This window comes from Engraulis encrasicolus, chromosome 4, assembly GCF_034702125.1.
Source record: "Engraulis encrasicolus isolate BLACKSEA-1 chromosome 4, IST_EnEncr_1.0, whole genome shotgun sequence".
NCBI lineage: Eukaryota > Metazoa > Chordata > Actinopteri > Clupeiformes > Engraulidae > Engraulis > Engraulis encrasicolus.
The window spans coordinates 42,329,075-42,343,149 of NC_085860.1; the positions used below are offsets into that span (position 1 = coordinate 42,329,075).

Sequence of the window (14,075 nt, forward strand, 5' to 3'; positions counted from 1 at the left end):
TTTGATGAAATTGATGAGTTGTTGGAAATAACAAAAGGAACAACTGATTGCATTTTGGTGGTGATCCGGATCACAATCCGGTTCCAGGATTCACCATTTGGCCGAATTTTGACATTCCAGTTTCTAACTCCACAAAAACAAGCCACCTTGGTGGAGATCTACACTCTTTGAGTGCATTTCTAGTTTTTTTAATAGTTCACAGTGAAATTAACAACAGCTTGATTGTCGCTGTAAGGCATCTGAGGGAGTTGCTGTCCAGCATGTCGATGGCTTCAGTGATGCGTTTTGGTGCGTTTGGTGTCCACTGTGTCCTGGGTGTCCCCTGTGTGGTGGTCAGCAGCTCGCTGCCTCCTCTCACTTCTCCTCAGGGGATGGCCACCTGCTGCTGCTGCTGCTGCTGCTGCTGCTGTGGCTCTGGTACAGATACGCACCCCTCTCCTTTCAACATGCTGACCGCAACTCTGCAGCACCAGGAGTTTATAGATGTTAATATAAAAACAAAACAAAACAAAGAAAAGAAAGAAAGACAGAAAGAAAGAAAGAAAGAAAGAAAGAAAGAAGGAAAAATATGCATCACATACTGGATGTTAATTACTGAGCACGTGGTAAACATACTGTCTTGACTATTTTTCAGGTGGATTCATGCAACAACAACAGGAGTTACAATGGGACTACTAGGCATTCAATGCTGTTGCTTCTCTATTAGAAATCAATACTTTAAATTGCCAGGTTGAGTTACTCAATCTCAGTAAAAGCAAATAGCTCTGCTAGTATGCAGAGTATAAGGTATTGTGTATTGTGTGATAATTCACCTGCATTTTGTTTTTAAAGTGAAAGCAAATATATACACACACACACCATTGTTCATTATTACCATGGTCTTATTTTAAAATGTATTTTATTTTTAATCAGATTACCAGATGATTACTGACTTAAATTGTAAATGCAATTTTAAAAAGGCAGAATCGTTGTGTAAAAATGGTGCTGTTTCCTGTAAAAGTAAAGCTTATTTAGCGTGTAGTAGTTCGGTGTCAGTGTGTTAGCAACCCAGACAGATTCATATTTTATGGTCTCGTAATACCACAAAGAGTCATAAAAAAACAACTCCAGATTTATTGTCTTTGGAAAGTTGGCAAGGCAGATGCCTGATTAAAGTAACAGTAATGTATACAAATCATTTTGACATGTCTAATTTACCGGCAGATGGGAGGGGTTGATATCAGCGATAGTGGTGGGGTGGCGCTTTATCAGGTCCGTTGTATCCATGTGGATCTCGTAAACTACTGTCAACATCTGGATGATTTCTGGAGAATTCTGGATGATTACCACAGAGCTCTTCAGACTCAATGGGGTATGTTTAGAAAGTAATACTTCATCCACGGGACCCAGAAGTATCAGAGATAAATTGGCTAATTAATTGTAGATTCATTCACACACACATGCACGCAAGCACGCACACGCACACACACACACACGCACACACACACACACACACGCACACACACACACACACATGCACACTCACACGTACACACACACTCACACCCTAGCATCCAACAGCTAATTCTCCTCCTCCCACTAAAACTAACATAATAAGAGTAATGATAATCATCATCACCATCATCCTCACATCATCAATCAAAATGATGGCCCTTAGTGTTGAGCAGTGTAGCTGATGTCATTGGCCTGGGCCACGTGGGGTGGCATGGGTGACATGGGGCAAACTCACTGTCTGGTGCCCTCGGGCACCCGAGGGAGTGGGAGGATCCTTCTCGTCAGTGTGAGCGTCCCAGAGTGTGTGTGTGTTCCCGTCTGTGTGTGTGTCCTCTTGGTCACTCCCAGACGCGATTGTCTGTGGACTCTGCCCTGTTCCTGGAAGATGAACAGAATATCAGCAGTCATCTTGTTCCTCATAGAGCGAATAGCGGCAAAGTACGTCTCTCTCTCTCTCTATCTCTATCACCACAATACAGCCTGACCACAGATAGTCATTCATTGCAATTAAAGAGAAATATTTATGGCACTGTAGTATGTGGTGTAATCACACCAGAGATCAAGTGAGAATCTGGACACAGCAGAGCTCCAAAGGAAGCTCTATTGTTCCTTCTTTTTTTTTTTTTTTAGCTCTCTCTCTCTCAATCCGTGGCATGAGGGTTTAGAACATTAAAGAAATACAAAAGAGTACTATGTAGGAATCTCACTGTGATTTTTTTTGTAACATACTTGGATGTGTGTGATTAAAACCTGGCCATCGCAATGCCGTGTGACTGTATTACTAGATGTGCAGGGGTCTTCTGAGGTGCTATGTGTGCAAGACAAGTGTACGTGCTGGAAGTCTTACTGTGGCTTTGCAGGACGTTAGGTGACTGGGCCAAATGGATGAAGTGGAGTCTTACTGGATGACATGACGGTGGAGCAAATGGATGAACTACTGGGGTCCTGCTGCAGGGGTGTTACTGGTTGCGGGGTGACTGGGGCAAATAGATGAAGTGGGCCCCTATTGGATTCTATGTAGACAGGGCAAGTGTGTGGGCAACTGTGGTCTTAAAGGACTCGGATTTGAGGATTACTGGTCGTGATGCGACCAGGGTACACAGGTGAACTGTGGTATTGCCGGTGTCTTAAGTGTGTTCTTAAAGGACTCTTTACTGGCCGTGGGGTGACTAGGGTACATAATGTAGATGAGCTGTTGTCTTAATGTGGTATTGCTGGTTGTGAGTTGAGTGACAGGGGCAAGTGGATGAGGTGGGGTTTGACAAGGTGCCATGTGAAAGTGAAGAGAAGTGAAAACCCACCTGGGAAACTCAAACTCCCACTGTCATTGTGACACAGCACTCCACAGCACACAAGTGTTCACTGCACACTGCCTACAACGCCATTGCATTTTATGCCTCACTCGTGCAAAGGGACAGCCCTTAATGGCGCCCCAAGGGACAACCGTATCTCACTCATTTCGTGAAGTATTCACGGAAAAAAATATATTAATTTTCGTGGTGCATTCACGTTATTGCCCGCCTTTCGTAACGTCTTCACGAAAATAATAGATTAATTTTCACGCTGCCTATTCACTTGAATTGCCCGACTGTTGCCTAGCGACCCACTAGTTTGATGCCCTTTCGGTAGCCTACCGTCACATGGTAATCAAACATTTCAAACAAGCAATTTAGGGTTAGGTTTAGGGTCAAGGTTAGGGTTAAGGTTAGGGTTAAGGTTAGGGTTAGGGTTAGATTTAGGGTTAAGTAGGGTTAAGGTTAGGGTTAGGGTTAGGTTTAGGTTTAGGTCTAGGGGACATAAGTACCGAAAGGGCGTCGAATTAGTGAGTCCCGAGTGTATCAGCAGTGTTCTGTCAGCACCCCCTCCCCGCCCCTGCAGACGCTTGGATAACCATAAACAACCGTATCTCACTCATTTCGTGAAGTATTCACGAAAAAAATATATTAATTTTCGTGGTGCATTCACGTTTTTGCCCGCCTTTCGTAAAGTCTTCACGAAAATAATAGATTAATTTTCACGCTGCCTATTCACTTGAATTGCCCGACTGTTGCCTAGCGACCCACTAGTTTGATGCCCTTTCGGTAGCCTACCATCACATGGTAATCAAACATTTCAAACAAGCAATTTAGGGTTAGGTTTAGGGTCAAGGTTAGGGTTAAGGTTAGGGTTAAGGTTAGGGTTAGGGTTAGGTTTAGGGTTAAGGAGGGTTAAGGTTAGGGTTAGGTTTAGGTTTAGGTTTAGGTTTAGGGGACATAAGGCGTAAGTACCGAAAGGGCGTCGAATTAGTGAGTCCCGAGTGTATCAGCAGTGTTCTGTCAGCACCCCCTCCCCGCCCCTGCAGACGTTTGGATAACCATAGCAGCAGTGGGGCAATTCAAGTGAATAGGCAGCGTGAAAATTAATCTATTATTTTCGTGAAGACTTTACGAAAGGCGGGCAAAAACGTGAATGCACCACGAAAATTAATATATTATTTTCGTGAAGACTTTACGAAAGGCGTGAGATAGGGCTCCATAGCAGCAGTGGGGCAATTCAAGTGAATAGGCAGCGTGAAAATTAATCTATTATTTTCGTGAAGACTTTACGAAAGGCGGGCAATAACGTGAATGCACCACGAAAATTACTCTATTATTTTCGTGAAGACTTTACGAAAGGCGTGAGATAGGGCTCCTAAAGGGAGCAGTGCAGTGTGACGTTACCATGCTCAGTCATGGAGGAGGATGGGGGAGAGCACTGGTTTATTACTCCCCCCACCAACCTGGCGCGTCGGGAGTCGAACCGCAAACCTTTGGGCTACAAGTCTGACGCCCTACCCGCTTACCCATGACTGCCCTATGTGGGTGGGGAACTGTGGTATTGCTATGGTCTTAGTGGCTGTGGGAGGTGGATTCTTACCAGGTTCTAAGTAGCATGGATACATGGGTGTTACTGGCTGCCATGTGAGTCACACAAAGGAGTGCTATGGGGTCGTTACTCCTTGCTTTGTCATCACAGCAAATGGGTGAGGAATAATCAAATGCACTGCGGTTTTACTGGGTGCGATGTCAACACTGTGGACATTGTCCCATGTATTGAAATCTTACTGAACGCTATGTGATCAGAAGAAATGAATGCTCTGTGAATGGAGTAATCTGATGTCCAGGGGGTCTTGCTGAGTGCTATGTACTTGAGCTGCCTTACTGTGTTGAGGGAGTCGCTGGAGCTGCAGCTGCAGACGGAGCCAGACGTTGCGTCTCTGAGCCCAGTCTCCCGGGCCCTCCACCTCACACATGCGCTCCCTCTCTTCCGGACGCTCTACCAAGAAACGCCTGCACACTGCCAGAACAGAAAGAACACACAAACATAATAAGAACACACGAGAACGCAAAAGAACACACGCGGGCGCGCACACGCAGGCGCGCACACGCGGGCCACACGCGCGGGCCACACGCGCGGGCACGCACATGCGGGTGCGCGCTCAGTCACACACACACACAAGTCTCTGAAACCTCCTCTGGGGGAGATTCATGCTGTGAACCGAGAAACAGAATGAAAGATGTGATTCTTAAAAAAAAAAACCTCTTGACTCAAGCTACAAGTGTCATTCCACTCCCGCGGAAATGATGAACGGTATGGGTCATTTCACGTGAAATCAGACACTTTGGGACCCGACCGACCCGGATTTCAATCATACTTGGTGTGCCTTTTCAGTAGCAAGGTAGCACCCCAGAACTGCATTGGTTTGAATCTGACACTAATATTAAGGGAGAAACAGACTAGGAAAGGTTCACATGTGAGGGTAGGACAGTATACATTCAGCCTTGAATATATCAGTCAGTGTTAGTCACAAAAATATGCCTGTGGTGTTGTTTGAAAGCTCTTTTCTGGCTCTACATATTACACAATCACCTTGGAATACAACTACTCTCAGAATATGAATTATGATAAATTGAAAAATTAAAAATTGAATATCTAAAAAAACTTATATTTTAAAAATGGCCAGTTCCTTGTCCAAACGTAGCCGGCAATGTCATGAGCAGCACCTAAAATGCTGGTGTTCGGTTTGTTATTCATTTCAGAGAGAAGTTGACTCACAAATATGGCATCATACAGACCACTTACTAATAATATGGTAATACCATAGTAGCATCACATGACAAAACAAAAACAAAACAAAAATGGTCAGTGTCCATGGTCCCAGGTTTCAGAAACAAAGGCAGATGTCCATTTATACACACCAAATGATGATATGTGAATGTTTGAACATTCCTTCTCTGTGTACCTGTGTCATCTTCCCTTTACCGTACTTTAAAGAGATATCAATGGCTACACTCTCATTTTGTACTCTACCAGTGCATTTGAAGCAGCAGCTGTGTCTTTTGTAGATAATGTATAAGTACGTCCCGTTGCAGTTACAGGTTCCACTACCAGAAGCACATCCTGATGATCCATGACAAGTCTATCTGGTCTGAAGGGAAAAGTGAAGGATGGAGATGGCCCATGAGGATGCAGGAAGTTCAGTTTCACCTCTCCAGTGCTCGGCATACATTCATCAGCACATGCTAGCCACCAGTTGCCATCATATACAGCTACAACATACCCTTTGATGCTTGAAAATGTAACACATTCCTTTACTGAGCTCACTCTTTCAACTCTGCCTTCTCTGAATGCTGAAAATGGCCTAACTTCCACTGTGTCCATTGACAATGGGCAGAAGCTGTGTAGTTTTTGAGTACCTGGAATAGTTCTTGCAGATTCAAACCTTTTCAACAGGTTCTCAGCTTCATGATGGTACATCTCTGTTGTGGCAAACTGGCAATGGATGTTCTTGACATTATCCTTGACAAATGCAAACAGTTGGTATGGCGTTACAATTTAATTGTCAATAGGACGTTGCAGACTTGCTCGTGCAGCAAGCCATTTAACTGTCCCTCCAACGCCATCACATGGACCTTTGCCATGTGATGTGGCAAAAAAGTGCCACTCTGCAGGTATGTGAAAATCTGCCTCGTGGTGGCACAAATTTGTTGTGTTTTTAAGGTTCTTATATTGTGCAGCACAGCCATCAGAAAAAATATAGGATTTTCTTTGGACGTTCTGTCATTGATGAAGTGTCACTGAGGAACTGAATTAGGAGCTTCTGAAACAGATGTACAGCAATTGTATCATGAATGTTGCAGTCTGAAATAACAACAAAACAGATTTTTTTCCCCAGTTTCAACTGATCTTGGTAGTAGCATACAAATGGATGGATTGTGGCCTGCACTGGTTGTTCCAGTGAAATGATTGAATAGCATCTTGAATTATAAAAACTATAGTTTTAAAAAACGTTCCTGGTTCAAGGGAGTCAGTCAAGGATAATGTCAAGAACATCCATTGCCAGTTTGCCACAACAGAGATGTACCATCATGAAGCTGAGAACCTGTTGAAAAGGTTTGAATCTCGAAGAACTATTCCAGGTACTCAAAAACTACACAGCTTCTGCCCATTGTCAATGGACACAGTGGAAGTTAGGCCATTTTCAGCATTCAGAGAAGGCAGAGTTGAAAGAGTGAGCTCAGTAAAGGAATGTGTTACATTTTCAAGCATCAAAGGGTATGTTGTAGCTGTATATGATGGCAACTGGTGGCTAGCATGTGCTGAGGAATGTATGCTGAGCACTGGAGAGGTGAAACTGAACTTCCTGCATCCTCATGGGCCATATCCATCCTTCACTTTTCCCTTCAGACCAGATAGACTTGTCATGGATCATCAGGATGTGCTTCTGGTAGTGGAACCTGTAACTGCAACGGGACATACTTATACATTATCTACAAAAGACACAGCTGTTGCTTCAAATGCACTGGTAGAGTACAAAATGAGAGTGTAGCCATTGATTATCTCTTTAAAGTACGGTAAAGGGAAGATGGCACAGGTACACAGAGAAGGAATGTTCAAACATTCACATATCATCATTTGGTGTGTATAAATGGACATCTGCCTTAGTTTCTGAAACCTGCTGGGACCATGGACACTGACCATTTTTGTTTTGTTTTTGTTTTGTCATGTGATGCTACTATGGTATTACCATATTATTAGTAAAGTGGTCTGTATGACGCCATATATTTGTGAGTCAAATTCTCTCTGAAAATGAATAACAAACCGAACACCAGCATTTTAGGTGCTGCTCATGACATTGCCGGCTACGTTTGGACAAGGAACTGGCCATTTTAAAATATAAGTTTTTTAGATATTCAATTTTTAATTTTTTCAATTCATCATAATTCATATTCTGAGAGTAGTTGTATTCCAAGGTGATTGTGTAATATGTAGAGCCAGAAAAGAGCTTTCAAACAACACCACAGGCATCTTGTTGTGACTAACACTGACTGATATATTCAAGGCTGAATGTATAGTGTCCTACCCTCACATGTAAACCTTTCCTAGTCTGTTTCTCCCTTAATATTAGTGTCAGATTCAAACCAATGCAGTTCTGGGGTGCTACTTTGCTACTGAAAAGGCACACCAAGTATGATCGAAATCCGGGTCGGTCGGGTCCCAAAGTGTCTGATTTCACGTGAAATGACCCGTATGCGCAAAAGTGTTAGACAATCGCAAATGAAATATGCATCCTGTCATGGTCTATTCCTGGCATGCTTGAGGAACAGCCTATCTTCACATTGCATTGTCATTCAAAGCGACTTGCAGCTATTTTTTTTGTCAAGAGTATTGCCCTTTAGTCCTTGGACCACTGTGGAGTTACCCAAAGGCACTCCGGCAACCATGGATAAGAATATAGGGGTTCCCAACCACATACTTCAAATTAACATGGGATTTAAAACCTGCAACTCCATCTCAAGACCTCCTCCCTAACCAAGGGGATTTTTTGGTTCTTTATCACAAAGTATGACATGCCTCATTATGGGGACACACGTGCACTCTCACGTGTTTCACATGACTCCCGATTATTATTCAGCAACTCCCCCATACTGACATCTGAGGCCTGTTAAGTGTTTTGTATTGCAGCAAGAGATGCACAAGAGAGAGAGAGAGAGCTAGGTCAGGGAGCTTTGGAGATTGATAGTGGGCCTGTGCTTGCACAAGCATGCATCTGTATATCTTGGCAGTCGATAAAGCCGCAGTTCTCAAACATTTTTGGACCGGGGACCCCTAACTGAGCTGAGAACATTGCAAAGACCCCATAATATTTGCAACACAAATTACGGTTACCATAAGGCCAAGCTGCCATGTCTGTTTACCCTCTTCTCTCACCCAAGTAGCAATCCTACAATGATTTGCACCCCTGGGTGGCGCTCCTTCCACCGTGACCCCTCGGAGAAAAAACAAAACAAAAAAACAACCAAATCAGTGATCAAAAAAATCAAAAAATCAAAAAAACACTGATAACATGCTCATAAAGACAGTCACTGTGTGATTTACTGCATGTGTGTATGGTTTGTCTGTGTCTGTTCTATTATTTTATTTTATTATTCAGTGTTTTAGTGAGCCTGTTTGATGTTTTATGTTGTTTAACGTGTAAGCACCTGGAGTATCTGCACTGAACACATTTCATTGTATCTGTGCAATGACAATAAAGACATTCAATCATTCATTCATTCATTCATTCATTCATTCATTCATTCATTCATTCATTCATTCATTCATTCATTCATTCGTTTAATAACAGCCAATATCATATAATTATTATTGCAATAGAGTGGTAATAGCGAGGAAAAAGGTTAATAGCACTAATATGCAATTTGTGCTATAGACGTCCTGGGTGGGGTTTTGCAATGGTGCCCTCCCTCTCCAGAACCTTTCCGGGCAATTGCCCGGTCTGCCCGCCCCTCAGATGGCCCTTGGGTTTAGTATATATACTAACTTTACTTTTTTATTATTTCTTAGGGCTTTTAGGGCTATACCTTTACTTTTGAGGGGAGAGCGGAGGAGAGACAGGAAACGATTGGGGAGAGAGAGACGAGGAAGGAACGACAAATGACCCGGCCGGAATCGAACCCGTGTTGCCGGCATAGTAGCCCAGTGCCCTACCATTAGGCCACAGCAGGGCCCTAAGTTTACTTTTTTACTTTCCGCATACCCTCACGCATGGTGACTGAGATGCATGGTAGCTGATCTAGAGCTGGATTCGAACCTGGGTCCCCACAGGCGTGTCTTACATACCCCCCTCACTCACCCTCATACATGGCGGCTGAGATGGGGTGGCTGATGCCCAGGGCCTCCTCGTGGGGGTGGGAGGAACAGAAGTCCCTCAGCATCTCCAGGGCCAGCCCTCTCCTCCTCCAGGCTGTCCGCACGAACACCGTGTCCAGTACGGGGAGCAGGTAGGTCTGGCCACCCCAGCTGGTGCACAGGCCACCTTAGTGGGCAAAGACACGCATACCGGTACACTCTACTGGACTACTACGGACACTACACACGAGACAACACGTGACAACAGTGAACATATAAACATATTAGGTAGTGACTTTAAGCCATGTTGTGGAAAACCTGGATTCATTAGTTACACCTGTGCTACATATTCCAAATGACCTGGTTTTAACTGCCCAATTGAAATGGGTGATCTTTCAACCAGGCACTCATGTGGTTGAATTGGACAGGCAAAACAAGCTCATGCCCATCACTGATGGCATGTGACAACACGTACAGTACACATGTGAAAGAAGTGATATCAAACGCTGTTGTCTATTCAGCTCCACAGCAATACAATAGTAAATAGGCCAAGGAACAGGGTCTTGTAGGTCTGTTAAGTAGGCTGCTCTGACCAGATTCATATGTGTTAGGAGGATGCCTCTGCCAAGAGTTGGTCTTGTTCCTGATTTCTAGACTTAAATTGTTAAAGTGTGTTGTGCAAGCACATAATAGACTTGGGCATAGCTGCAACAGAAGGATCACCTTTCCTCTTGACGGTGTAAAATCCAGCAGCTTCGCTGTCTTTCCAGAAGATTTTACCAAACTCCTCCTGCGCATGAGGGGAGAAGTACATGTCTTCATCTTGAGCTCTCTCCAAAAGGCCATACATGACCTGGCTCATGAGAGACAAAAGCACTCTCTCCATGAGAGACTTCACCTGCAGAGACATTAAACATGGCAGACATTAAAGTTCAAAGTTCAAAGTTCAAAGTACTTTGCCATTTGTGCATAAACTAGTAGTCACATAGGAACTCTTGTGCAGGCCCTCTGAGTCAATAAATAGAATTAAATAGAAAAATAGGAAGACAAAATACATTAAAAAGTGATAAAAATCAAAGAGATCAAAAGAATAATAAAAAAGGTGGATCAAATGTTCTTTTTTGCCATCAGCCTCACTGTTGCTGGGAAAAAAACTGTTGAAAAACCTTGCTTTTCTGGTAGGAAGGCTGTCCGCTCTACTGTGTCTCAGTTTGTACAGTATGTGCAGTTCTTGTGTTTGAGCAGAGAGTTAGCTGGATGGAGTGGGTCTTTAATTTTCATTAGTTATTTTACTGTGTATGTATGTTTGTATGAATGCATGTATGTATGTGCAAATGTGTGATATTTGTATATAATGTATTTGTAAGAAACACCTTTCCTATCATTAAGACACCTTAATTACAATTTCCTTAATTAACGGATTAATTACCTTTAATTCTCTACTACTAATACAATGTATTAACATCAAACTAAAGCTATATTAAGCTCCGTACCACTACAAGTCCACATCTGGATTTGCAGGATGTCTTCATGGCCTCTTGAAGTGGCCACCACTCTCCGTGCAAGTGCACCGCGACCACTGGGGAACAAGACAAGGCTTTTATATAGTCATCACCCATAATGCAACACAGGCTACTGGCTGTAGAGATGATGGAAACCATCATCTGGTGAGAACAGAAGGATATAATAAAGACAGATGATGAAAACCTTGACTTGCATCTCCAGGCAAATGCAAAACGAATACTGAATGAGACGCATCACCACTGAAAAGGGAGAGGCGGGCTATGTTTTCACGACACACATCCACCTGATGGAAAACAAACAAACAAACACTGTCAGACGATCACATCACAGACCAACCGTATCCACAGACAGGTAGACAAAATATGTCAGATGTCAGTCGACACTAGCAAACTATGCACACATGTCAATGACCAAATGTCACCTTTACTCCATGGGGTAACATGAGAGGCTTCTTGGGTAAGCCATTGTCCAAACATGGCACTTCCTGATCTGAGAGGTGACAGTAGTTTTCATCGGAACAATCAACAGGATATTTGACACCTGTAACAGTAAACAAAGATGTGACTGCTCTGTAGCCCAAGGGATTGTCTGGATACTTAGGCTATAGGCTCTATAGATTGTCAACTAGGCTGGCTGAACGTCTGGATCAGCTGTTCTGGATCAGCTGTCAGTCAGTTGTTCTTTAGCTTGCAATAATAACAGCAGTGTCCTTATGTCCGTCTTTCCAATATGCAGTTCAAATTAGTTTGATTAACAGTGGTTTGTGAACTGGGCCTGTGAAGTTGGAATAGTTGCCTCGACTCTGAGACGACTTGATGTGAACTCTGTAACTCAAGTGAATGCATGCATGCTGTTTTCCACGATTGTTTTCTGTGTCAGAGTGGGTGTCACTCGGCATATACACAACTGGATCGACCAAAGACGTTTGACAAGTGAAAACTAATATGCTACACAAATGGTTGTTTTACCAACTGTCTCATGTCCAGAAAGTAAATGTCGTGCATCTCAGCAACGTCTTACCAGTGCTTGGACGCTGCTTGGATTCCATTTTGTTTATCTGTCACTAACGCATGTACCACACTTTTTGCACACTGGCGCCATCTAGTGAATAAAACTAAAACAAGCCTCTCAGGAAGACTTTTTTTGCACAGCCTACTACACCAAAACAAAAACATGTCTGAACAGACAGCATACATGCAAGTATCCTCTCTAAGCTGCCTGTCTGTTTGCAAGGGGTAAATTCCATGGCTATAATAATAAACAAAGAAAGAATGAAAAACTGAATTGATCATTCGTGCCAACTGAAGAAGAATAGAGGTAGGCTAAAAAAAGGCGAAAAAAACACTGCACATTGGTAAGGTTAGGCATTTCATGGTCATGGTCACGATCACGGCCATGTTATGTTGTCATTTTTGTTTTATGTGCAAAGCAGCTGACAAGGCTGATAGTATAAAAACAACTGAGCCCGAACTTTTACTATATTTGATCTAGTAAATTATTTATTTTTTGCAACAAATACATATTCTTGGCGTAGGCCTACCTATAGCCCTAAAAGGCGTACAGTGTAGTTCTCTAACAACCGTAAGCAGTAGCCTATACTGTCCCCCATATTCCAGCCAAGGCCCCCCCTTACATGGGTCGTGCCACACTATTTTCTTTGCATCCCATTTCACAACCATAGTCTGGGTCCGTTAGTCAGTGCCCCACTGTAACGATAATAATACCCATGTTCAGAGATGCAATAGATTATTATAATGCACTTCTTTTTAAAACTTTTTTTTTTTTTGGGGGGGGGGGGGTCCTTTATTGTTATAGGACAGTGTGAGAGTAGACAGGAAATGATTGGGAGAGAGAGATGAGGCAGGGCCGGAAAATGACCCCGGTTGGACTCGAACTGGGGTCCCCGTGAGCAATGTAAGCCCAAATGTGGGGGGCTAAGCGCGCTACGCCACAGCGCCCCCCATATAATGCACCTCTTAACTAATGGGACTATTTTAAACTTATTTTTGATTTATATTGGTGTACATTGGTGAATCTATTGAAATATTTAAATTCTTTCGCTATGCTTTTCCTGACAACCTGCCGTGGACCCCCAAGCACCCCTTTGCGGTCCACTAGGGGTCCACGGCCCCTATTTTGAAAACCACTGAACTAGACTAGTCAACCACAAGACACTTCTTAGGGTACTCACAAACATGGGAATCACTGGCACCGTCCATTCCTGGTTTAACTCCTACCTCTCTGGACTCTCCTTCAAGGTAGCAAGGAAAACTGTCTTCAACTCACCCTCACCACAGACGTAGCCCAAGAATCAGTGCTGGGGCCCCTTCTGTTCGCAATGTACACCACCTCACTGGGGCATGTCTTTCGTTTCGAAACACATGGGTTTTCCTATCTCTACTGCTTAAGACACCCAGTTGCACCTGTCGTTCCAGCCAGATGACTCCACGATGTCAGCATGCATGACCTGTCAACATGGATGAAGGACCACCACCTACAGTTGAACCTGTCCAAGAAAGAGCTCCTAGTGATCCCAGCTAAAGAGTCAATCTGTCAGTGGGCATTCACTCAATCTGAAAGGGTCCATGTTACTCCTCTATTTATCGAGTTGCACTGGCTACCGGTGGCTGCCCGGAGCAAGCACAAGGCCCTGACCCTTGCCTACAAAAACCACCTCAGAAACAGCCCCAGCTTATCTGAAGGACACACTAAGGCCTGCCAGAGAGTAGCACTCCTCCTCCAGCACAAATGGCCTAGCCGTTCCCCCTGCTCGCTCTTCGTGATTCCAGTCAAAACTGTTCTACTCCGTCATTGTCCCTCAGTGGTGGGACCAACTCCCAGAGGCAACAAGACCAGAGAGTCATCCCTCTAAACCAGGGGTGCTCAACTAGAAACTGAAAAGGTCCACT

General features: G+C 43.7%; 1 protein-coding gene across 1 annotated transcript; it reads right to left on the reverse strand.

Annotated features, from left to right (window-relative positions):
- Positions 1 to 95: 95 nt before the first annotated feature.
- On the reverse strand, positions 96 to 12,261 carry fam169b (family with sequence similarity 169 member B). The gene is made up of 9 exons (XM_063196197.1): positions 12,187 to 12,261; positions 11,588 to 11,706; positions 11,350 to 11,449; positions 11,136 to 11,221; positions 10,366 to 10,540; positions 9,647 to 9,829; positions 4,675 to 4,809; positions 1,730 to 1,872; positions 96 to 461 (listed from the first exon to the last, which is right to left on the reverse strand). The coding sequence occupies exons 1-9, from the start codon at positions 12,212 to 12,214 to the stop codon at positions 273 to 275; spliced, it is 1,158 nt and encodes a 385-aa protein (XP_063052267.1). The 5' UTR covers positions 12,215 to 12,261; the 3' UTR covers positions 96 to 272.
- Between the last annotated feature and the right edge of the window lie 1,814 nt (positions 12,262 to 14,075).